The sequence below is a fragment of the Bidens hawaiensis genome, unplaced genomic scaffold (genome assembly GCF_021521415.1).
Source record: "Bidens hawaiensis isolate Kalapana, Puna unplaced genomic scaffold, B.hawaiensis_p1.1 tig00000142_1, whole genome shotgun sequence".
NCBI classification, from domain to species: domain Eukaryota; kingdom Viridiplantae; phylum Streptophyta; class Magnoliopsida; order Asterales; family Asteraceae; genus Bidens; species Bidens hawaiensis.
The window spans coordinates 2,472,769-2,483,979 of record NW_027491019.1 but is presented as its reverse complement, the minus strand read 5'-3'; the positions used below and the strand labels follow the sequence as shown (position 1 = coordinate 2,483,979).

General features: G+C 37.9%; 1 protein-coding gene across 1 annotated transcript; it reads left to right on the top strand.

The window, feature by feature from the left end:
* The first annotated feature begins 7,503 nt into the window (after positions 1–7,503).
* On the top strand, positions 7,504–8,746 carry LOC143578827 (uncharacterized). The gene is made up of 2 exons (XM_077062323.1): positions 7,504–7,884; positions 7,952–8,746. Exons 1-2 carry the CDS (start codon positions 7,510–7,512, stop codon positions 8,540–8,542), a joined length of 966 nt encoding a protein of 321 aa, XP_076918438.1. The 5' UTR covers positions 7,504–7,509; the 3' UTR covers positions 8,543–8,746.
* The last annotated feature ends 2,465 nt before the right edge of the window (positions 8,747–11,211 follow it).

Sequence of the window (11,211 nt, the reverse complement as noted above, 5' to 3'; positions counted from 1 at the left end):
CAATGTATTTGTTCCTAACGGTCCATGGCTAACAGAATCCTAACGCCGTTAGATTAGGTCGCCAGAAAAACGTTTTTGGCCAGGAAAGTCAATTTTTTTTTGCTGGAAAACACCACCTGAACACCGCCACCACCACCAATTGACTCACTGCCAACCAACCAACATTACTTAAGCACCATCAACTGATTCCGACGATGGTTCTAGGGTTTCGACGACCTCAATAATTGGGGCTTTTACTAGAGAAAGGTTCCTAAATGTACGATACAAAGTTAACATGATGTTTGGGACAAAATTGTTGAGTTTTCGGGAAAAAATGTGTGTTTTCCATCCAAAAATGTTTTTCCGACGACCTGAAACTAACGACGTTAGAATTCTGTTAGTCGCAGACCGTTAGGAACAAATACGTTAATAGTTGGGACCGTCAGTAGCCAATTCGTTTGCTGGGACCGAAAGTGACCAAAAGACGATAGTTGGGACCAATAAGAACCAATTTTCCTAAAAAAACACTAACATGTTCATTTTTCAACGAACGAACATGAACACAAATATTTGTTCGATTAAGTGTTCGTGATCGTATTCTTTAAAGTTAAACGAACAAACACGGGGCATGCCTTTGTTCTTGTTCGTTCGGTTTGTTTACAAGCCTATATGTAATTATAAGATAATTACTTGTGAAAGAAATTGAAAAATGAGTGGAATGAGAAATTTGGCAAGCCCAAAAGTTACAAGCATAAAAATCAACTTCAAATTATAAAGTAGCATGGTCAACTCGACCCGACTAACCCGAATAACCCGAACCCGACTAACCCGAACCTTAATAGGGTCAGGTCTCTGGTTATATATTTTTTAAGAAAAACCCAACTAACCAGACCCGATTAACCCGAAACCCGATCAGGTTGACCCGATGAACACCCCTAACCACAGCCGTGAGTAGCCTGACGTGAGCCATGTCGGCCATGAACACCACGAAAACCAGCCGCAAACGGTCTCGCAAGCAAGCGGTCGCGAGCCGGATTGCGATCGCTAAAGTGAACGTTGAGGGGGAATATTTTGGGGTTGTGTGACATTTGACCGTTGGAGATTTTTTTATACCCATAATAAAACCTACAAAAAAAACTCACTCATTCTACTCATTTTTCTCCAACCTACTCAATTATAAACCAAAAATGCAATACAATTCATTTTCTTCGTCCGACTCTTCGGAGGAAGACGACCTTATTTTTGAAGCGGGGAGAATAACAATTAACCTGTTAGTTGAATAGTTTCAAGGGCGACAAATACTAACAAGACAATTACCTCTTCATCGTGATTGAGTGGGCGCTAATGAAACTTTGATACGTCACTAATTTAGCCCCGATCCCCTTTATGACGAACAACATTTTAGGAGTCAGTTTCGAATGAGTAGACAACTATTCATGCGTTTATCAAATGATTTGTCGGCTTGGTGTCCTTTTTTTCAACAAAGAGTAGATGCAAGAGGTAGACCCGGTTTCACGACCATGCAAAAATGTACAACTGCTATTCATCAATTAGGGTATGGAATTTTGTCAGACGCAATGGATGAATACATAGAAATGTTTGGAAAGGTTTCGCAAGACTCACATCATATTTCCTGTCATGGTATACATATATACATATATGTTTCGTTTAGTTATATTTATACATTGTTCAAGGGTTTACTTGACAATGTTTATACATAGGGATCGTATAGATTTACTCACGGAGATATTTGTGCAAACCAACTTTGTATGATATCTAACACATATACGAGGTGCACGGTGAAAAACATGGTTTCCCCAAATGCTGGTAGCATCGATTGTACGCACGTTGGATAAGATATGTGTTCTACGGCCTGGTGAGGTTAGTTCCACTATGATGATCACCTTGGCCTAACTATTTGTAACATCCTACTTTTATGAATAAATAATAAAAGCCTTTATTTAAATGACTTGCATGTTATTATTTAATTAGATTAGATAATAGTAATAAAGTGTGAGTTTGGAGAATAAAATATGGATTAAGGAATGGTAATGGGTTATAGGTCCATGGGCTTGAGGGTATTTAAACACCCTTAAACCTCCCTAAAATCCTAACACACTCATTTCCATTAACCATGCCTCCACACACACTCAAAAACACACACATACACTCTCATTCAATCCAAATCCAAATCTGAGCTAAAGGATGGCATATTCATGTTCAAGCATCACCAAACAACTAGTGAAACACCTAGATTCACGTGTTGAATAAAGTCTGAAACAAAACCGAGCCATAAGAGGTATGTTTGTAGTTTAAAGGTCATGTATTTCGTGTCGTTTTGCCGAACGCTTTAGTAGGATGATGAATCAGACCTCATATTATTAGAAAAACGTAAACTTTGTAATAAACAAGTTGTTTGAGATGAGTCTGGACGAACTAGTGGTGTTCAGACCAAGTTAAAGTAAGAAAATTAAGTTGTTATGGCTCAAAATTTGTTTTATCAGTAAAATGGGCATAACGGGATGTAAGAAAGTGATTAGAATGGATAGGTATGAAAAACCAAATTCGAATCGAGTTCCTGAGAAACTCAATTCGTTTAACGAATCGAATCAAAATGAAACGAACTGAATCGAAATAAAATGAATCGAATCGAAATGAAACAAATCGAATCGAAATGAAACAAATCGAAATAAATCGAATCGAATTGAAACGAATCGAATCGAATTGAAATGAACTTAATCGAAATGAAACTTGATTCGATTATGATTGAAAACTCAATTCGATTGGAATGAAAAATCGATTCGATTGGAATGATAACTCGATTCGATTAGAATGAAAAATCTATTCGATTAGAATGGAACCTGGTTCGTTTAAACTTCAGTTTTCTGATGAATTTTTAGTAAAGACTTATTAATGAAAATAACAATTTTCCAACTGACCCTTGGGCCTTGCTAGGGTTGCCGCCCCAAGGACCCTGCTGTCAGAGGCGCTGCCCCCGGATTTTCCCGTTATCTAGGGATTTCACTTACTTAGAGTATGATCTAGTTAGGAGTAGTTAATTGATATTTACAGTTGTTACATAGTTAGCCGTGCACAGCTAAGGAAGGGTGTTACAGTTAACTCAGAAAGAAACAGGACTCAGGTAAGTTTCTAGCCCATTTCTCTGTTATGTTTTTCGGGGTTTTGTGCATACTCTATGTGATAGGTTAATACACTTATTATATTGGGTAGTGTGTGATATGTGAATGTGTATGTGTATGTATAGACGTATGTTATATGTATAACAGAAAGAAGGTATGTACAAATATATGGTTGCATGGTTAAATGAGAAAGAAGGGGATATGCCCTAATAATATCCCCGAACGTAGGGACTAAACCCTAATAATATCTGCGAAGGTTATAGGGCAAGAGGCTCTTTACAACGTAGGAATACTTGTGTATGTACTTTGTAAGTTAAAGCAAGAGTATGTATGTATGTATGTATGTATGTATGTATGTATGTATGTATGTATGTATGTATGTATGTATGTATGTATGTATGTATGTATGTATGTATGTATGTATGTATGTATGTATGAAAGAAAGGTAAACATGTTAAGTATGTAATATGTACCTTCGAGTATGTATATATATAAGTATGTGAATGTAATGTATGTTGTCTGATTAACAAGAACTCACTCAGTGACCTGACTTTTAGTATAAACGCAGGTGAGTAGAATGAAACAGCTGGCTTGAAGAGGGACACATGGTAGAAGAATAAAGAAGTTGGCCTCTGAAGAATGGAAGTTATGATATTGTGTGATGTATTGAACGTAAAGACATGTTTTAATATTTGTTTAAATTTAATTTATGTAATGAATGGTTGACTTTTATGTTTTCACGAAAAGTTTTAATTCACTCTAATATTTAAATCTATGTTTATGAGTAAATCCAACGTCTAATGTAGGCACCGGGATCGGGGCCTTACACTATTATGCTTGAGGTGGTGGCCTCTCAAGATCTTTAGTTCCGCCATGCGTTTTTTGGTGTTGTCAGGTCAAATAACAACATAAATGTTATCGAAGAGTCACCGATATTCGATGACATTATTAACGGGGTTGAGCCAACTCAATCGTTTTATGCAGGCGGGGTTCAATCCAAGCATGACTACTAACTGGTTGATGACATTTACAAAGAATGGTGGTCGCTTGTTCAAGCTTATGCATCTCCAGCTGAAGACAAACATAAGTACTTTAAAAAGAAACAAGTATCAGCACAAAAAGATATTGAAAGGGCGTTTGGAGTTCTCAATAAAAAATTTCATTTGATTTCGAGCCCACTACGGATGTGGTCAAGGTAGAAACTAATGGATGTCGTCTACACTTGTATAATTCTTCATAACATGATTATTGAGGACAAAGGTATGGCTATTTGTCAAAACTACCAAGGTGACATCCCACGACCCGAATCGACAATCACCGATAATGAAAACTCCAAAACATCATATATCTCAAGAACCGCGAGGTCCACGAAACCTTCGTGATGAGTTGGTCGAGCATTTGTGGGCTAGACATCTCGATGATCTTGTACTAGACTAGTATTATTTGTTAATATTTTTATTTTAATGTAATATTATTAGTTTCCAAATTTAGAAGAAAAAATTAAATAAATAAATAAATTAGATAATTTGCTAAATCCATCGTTCGCCTGAACCATAATAGCCTCAGGCATGGCTTCAGCGAATGTTCGGTCAGCACTGCATAACACAATATTATTGGATGAATTCGAAGCCCGGATTCAATGACAACACATAGTCTGAGCATAAATAAAATTACCTTAGACCAAGCGTAGTCGTTAAGTTATATGGGCGTTTTAGGGTATAACGCCGGGGGTACACCGCCCCCCCCCCCAACCCGGGGTTTTGTGATTTTTTTAGCGTTTTATATATAACGCTTGTTATTGGCTCACAAATCGAAAAATTTGACCGTTGGAAGGTTGTTACCGTTGGAAGGTTGGGATTAAAAAAAAACTTTTAAACTAAAATCTACACTATAAAAACCAACCTAAACCTCATTTTTTAACACTACTCTTCCACTTCTCTACCAAATATAAAACAATTATTTCTACTACAATACTACCAAAATGTTTCCGAATACCAACCAAAATGTTCTTGGTTTCGGTCAATTTGCCCGTCAAGGAAACGCAAGCAACCAAAATCCACAACCGAGCCCATCTACCGCCCCGATGCCAACCGTCCCCGTCCCTCAACCCACGTATCCGTTCAACGCGCAATGGCCGCATGCATTGCATATCTAGGAAACCTTATACCAAATACGGTGACCGGTTTCCAAAACCCAACCACAAACATTTTCGTCGGTTCGGTTTCCCAAACCGAGGAGTTCGTGTCGGAGACACAACCCGTCCCGGAGACCGTCGGCGGTTCGAGTCAACACGGACGTCCGAGAAAACACGCAAAGAAGCCCGTCGGCGAACCTCGGCTAAAAAGACGGTGTTACCATGGAGTATCAACGAGTGCGTACTATGTGCTCGTGCTTGGTGAGCCGTATCGGAAGATGCCAAATGCGGTAGGTTTTTAAAATACATATATATTTTTTTAAATTTCTTACAACAAACATTGAACTTGTAATGTTTTTATTTTTTTAGCGAACTATCAAAAATCGGGGGTGTTTTGGCACAAAATTAAAGAGTTGTTCCACGAACTTGGCGGGGACTCACGTCGAGAAAAAGATTCCTTACTGTCGAAATGGGGAGACATAAACACCAAATGTATGGGTTTCCATACGGTTTTCTCTCGGATGAATCGAACAAGGAGTAGCGGTGTCTCGGACGCGGAAGTCATGGAAAACGCGTTGACAGAGTATCAACATAAGGTCTCTGTGGCCTTCAATTACTTTGGCATTTGGAAAGACCAGTTGAGGTTTCACCCAAAATGGGGCGGGGTTATGGATGCCAACGCCGAAGGTGGTCCGCGTAAAAAAAAGTCTAAAACATCGTCTTTGGTTGATCCAGACACGCCCCGTTCCGACGCTCGAAACTTCAACCTAAGCGATAATGAAGCCGCGAATCCTTATGCGAATATTACCGAGATGCCTCGCCCGAGGGGTAGAAGAAGCAAGGGCAAGGGAAAGGGAAAATGGGTCGCTTTGTCGTCGGCAACGGGTTCAAATGCCGAAATGGAAAGTCAATTCAATGAAATGAACACTCGACTCAAAGATTTATACGAACTTGGAACCCAACGACTTAAAGTAAATTTGGACGCCGTCGAAGTACTTAAAAGGATTGAAATGGACAAAGACATCGAGATTTTATCAAGCGAGCTAACCGAAGACGACCCGAGAGTCCAATCTCTAAAAGCAGCTCGGCAAGCGAAAATTTTAGAAAAATACAACATGTAGTGTTATTAGTATTATTTATGTATTTTTTTTACTTTAATGTAATTTTTTTATTTTAATTAGTTTTTATTTGTAAGTTTAATGTATTTTTTAATTTTAATGTTGTTTTTTTAATTTTATGTTTAATTATTTAAATGAATTATTATTTAAAAAAACAAATAAAATTAACAGTGACTGGGCGCCACGTGACGCATAATGTCCGAGGGTGGGGCATTATGACTACACCATGTTTTTGTATAAAGTCATAACTCTGACCGACGCCACGTGGCGCATAAAACCTTGATAACGAGCTTTATAACTACTCATGGTAGAGGTGTTCAACGAATCGAATTTCGAATATTCGAATTTATTCGAATCGAATTATTCGAATTTTGAAATTTTGAAGCTGGATTCGAATTCGAAATAGATTCGACGAATTCGATTCGATTCGAATTCAGAAAAGCTAATTCGAAATTCGATTCGATTCGAAAATGAAGTTCGAATCGATTCGAACTCAGTTAAAAAAATATATTTCAATTTCAAAACCACTATAAATTTGAGTTTTTTTTTTAAAGTACAAGTCTATAAACTAAATAAATCATTTAAAGATATCACACCCTAAATATTCAAAATGCTAATGTCAATTACATTAATTATTAACGAAAATAATGAACTTTTATTTTTTCTCTCTATAACTCAAAAGATTTATGTAGGTTATTTTTTTATAAGTATTTATATATATAATAAAAATAAAATGTATAATTTGAATTCGAATTTCGAATCGAATACGAATTTATGATTATAAATTCGTATTCGATTATTAAAATCGAGTTCGAACCGAATCGAATTCGAATGACTGAAAATCGAATTTGAACCGTCAAATTCGAATGCGAGTCGAATCGAATTTCAAGTTATTCGAGTCTGATTCGAATACCGAACACCCCTAACTCATAACTCATGGTCTTACACTAGAATATGTATATATTTTTTTATTTAAACAAACATTCTAAATACCTTGTTAATATAAAATTCTCAATTCCAACGCCTTAAAAAGAGAAAAAAGTCATTAGCCCAAAACTTTTATCCTTTCCCCTAGTCATATAAATACCCCAACAATCTCCATCACCTTTTCCCCCACTTTACCAACAAAGAAACCACCATGTTTCGCTCCTCCGGCACCACCACCGCCACAGCCACCTCCGTGAATGGCTTCTACACCTTCCTAACCCAAGGCCTCGACGACCTCTTCCGGTTATTCCAGTCGCAGCAGTTCATGTCCATCCACTTCCTCCAGCATGTCCTCTCATCCCTCCAATCCTTTCACTCTCAGCTCATTGCTGTCGTCCAGAAACTCCACCTGCCCGTCGGAGAGAAGTGGCTGGATGAGTACATGGATGAGAGTTCAAGGCTGTGGGAAGTCTGTCATGTCATTAAATCGGGTATTGCTAATATGGAGAATTATTATTCCGCTGCGGTTAACATTGCCGCTACGCTTGAAAACCACCCTTATTTGAACCCCCAAACTTCCCGCCAGGTAAATTCATATTTCTTGCATTCGGGTGTTGATATGAATCGGTCGGTAATTGATGAAAGTCTTGCAGGTTCTTAGAGCGATCAACGGGTGCCAGCGGGAGCAAGTTGGGTTGGAGGAAGAAAACAGGGGACTCATCCGAACGAGAATCCAGCCGTTAATGATGAGATTCGATAAAAACGAATCAAAATTCAACGGCTTTAACGGGTTCAGAGGCGTTCTCTTCGCGTTAAGGAACACCAACTCACTGCTTTTGATGATATTATTAAGTGGTTTGGTGTATTGTTCCCCTGTAACAAGCTTCTCGTCATCTTGTCATGGTCATAATACTTCCATCAACTACACTGAAAGCAAGTCGGGCTTCATGATATCCGCATCGCGGTTACACGAGAAGGTGATGGAGAATGAGGATGGTCAGAATGGTGTTTTGTTGTATGAGTTTTGGAATGCTAGAGCTGCTATCGAAGAACTGAAAGCAGAGGTTGAAAGAATGAAAGGGACTGGAATGGAGTTTGATGTAAGTGACAGGGTTGAAAAGCTAAAATCTTGTTTTGTAGGGTTGCAATGTGGAGTTGAGAATATGATTGTTCAACTGGATGACTTTTTTGATGAGATTGTGGAAGCTAGGAAGAAGCTTTCTGATTTGTGTACTCATGCTTAGTAGGGGTTCAAACAAGGGTTCTAGTCTTGTCTTGGTGGTTCTACCCGGGACCACGGGTTCGGCTTCCACTCGTTTAGCTAGCTAGGGTTCGTGGGGTCGAGTTTTTTTACATGTGGGACATGTGGGTTCGACTCTCACACATTTACATGTTTTGCTTTGACTGGTATAAACTTGTAGGTCCGGTTTCACTCATTTTGTCGATAAAAGATCAAGATTAGAGTTGTGTATAAAAGAAAGAAAATCAAAATAGACTATGACTAGGTTTTCTTTTTTTATTTTTATAATAAAATTCTTGTTTTTGTTTATTTATTTTATTTTATTTTATTTATACTTACCAAAGTCATAGTTTACTTGATAGTGTACTTTTCATTTTTTATCTTTAAACTAAGATACATGATGTTGACCCTTTTGGACATGTAGTTTCTTAACTCAAAAAGGATGCTAAAAAGCAAAGCTGACATATCATGAAAGTATACTTTAATTGTTCTAAAGCATATTTTATTTATTATAAATTGTTGATAATATATTTTAGTGATGGTAAAAGTATGATTGCCACAACAAATTGAACTTAAGGATTTTCTAAAATACCGGTTTTAAGTTTGAGAAATTTTATAATTTACGGCTCATATTTTTTCAAAATTATTTTTAACCCAACAATTAACATTTATACGTGTAAACTTTAGAACTATTTTTTTAAATTAAGTGTTTTTGTATTACTTTTTTAATATGGATTAACTTTTCAATTATTTTTTTTATGAAATCATTTACTTTTGGGTTATTTTTGGATTGAAATTGCATTTATAAAAAATTATAAGGTAAATTATTCAATCGGTTGAACCTCCCGGTGTAACCCGGTTCAACCGGTCATACAATTTTTTAGCCCAATCCAGTACAAGTAAAATACCGGAAAACATTGATTTTAATGGATATTGTTTATGTATTTTTCAACGAAAAGAATATAATGATAATAACATAAAAAAAATTATTTTGTTAATAACATATCAAACCTAAAATTGTGATTCTAGACTTTAAGATAGAAAGTCGTTAGTAGAAGAAAGGAAAACTAAGAATATAAATGTAAACATAAGTATTGATGCACATACTTAATAAGATTATCTTAAAATATATTTTGTTGATGGTGTAACATTCGAAACAATGTTACTAACAGAATTGGGGCAATTTTTGGTGTGTTTAACCGACTCTTTGAACAAGACACAATACTTGTAATTAGGTCAAAGATCTCATGTGTCTTTGTAACTAGAGAAGGAAATCGTGATAACACATGCATCACTTTGACTCTTTAAGGACCGTATCGTACAAGTAGTGTAGGGACACATTAGTTCGAACCTTGGATTTTCCTTATTTCCATTATCGAATTCTTGTGCATGTAGAAATTATTATTAGTGGACAAGAACTTTTAAACACTGCACTAATTGAACATGCCTAATGCAATTGCTTCAAGCCATGTCTTTGTGCCTTAACAACTAGTATGTGCTTAGGTTACTAGCTAGTCAAGATCTCATCAGGGATCAATGCCTCCGTGATTTTATAAAGTGAATGTGCCTAGATGTGTCTACACATCAAACACACCGGTGATCAGGATTGTTGTCGTCCTCCCGATGTGTAACACCACATACATACATACACACATACATACACACAAGTGTATATGACTAGATATGCATGATGCACGCATGTGGATCCGAGCCAAAGCCGAATCCACGTGAGCTATAATATCGGTAAGAAAGCTTGAGCTTTGTGTTCTTCCTAAAGGTTTAGGTTTAAGTAGGATTTTAACACAATCGATTTCATGTAGATGAACTGAAGAAACACCAGTCGAACCCCGACAGATTACGAGTAACCTGAGGGTTAGATAGACGTTTCCCACGAGGGGTTAATTCCGGCAAGATGGTTCTTCTGATAACCTGCAAAACAGACACCGTGAGCTCGTCACTAAGAAAGGGGGGGGTTCCTCCTTGTGACCACCCTCCGGCGTGAGAATCAGTCTATATTACTCTTTGAATATAAAAGTATATTATTAATGCTAGAGCAGTTATCAGGTAAATTATACAAGATATTAGATGATGAAATGATAATACCATTTGATGTCTTTTATAGCCGGAGGTGGGTTTCCAAGGAGGTTTAGCCGGCCTACTACTCTGCCAACTGTGGCCTACACACGTGCTCTGCTGGTAATTGGTGGATAGGCAGCGGCTGACAGTGACCAGGCGTGCTGTTCACTTTTCCTTTTCAACCAACTACAGGCTAGGCACGTGGTATGGCAGGAGTTGGTGAGCAGGCGGCGGCTATTGGTCACAGTGCTGTGGCGTGTTGTCTGCCATGCTGCTGTCAGTGAGCTGTCGTATCGTTGGTCAGATCTTTTGTCCATACCTCGTCAGGTATCACACAAAAGATCCTCCATTATTATACGGACTGGCTCATTTAGGCGGGAGTTTTCCCCCTCCCACCTTTATGCGGGAATGTTCCCGGCTTTGCTCATTCCTTCTTCAGGTGACTACTGAATTATTATGAGTTTGAGCCTTATGCGTGTAGCCAGGCTGCGCGGGTGGCCAGTCCCTAATGGCGGGTATCCGCATCTGCGGGAACAGGCGGATACTTGGAAACCATAGGGAGGCATTTCCTGCGGGACCAGCTTGCGTACCGCATGT

Coding starts and splice junctions, on each gene's coding strand:
- LOC143578827 (XM_077062323.1), top strand. CDS start 7,510: ATGTTTCGCTCCTCCGGCACCACCACCGCCACAGCCACCTCCGTGAAT. Junction 7,885..7,951: donor ACCCCCAAACTTCCCGCCAG/GTAAATTCATAT, acceptor AAAGTCTTGCAG/GTTCTTAGAGCGATCAACGG.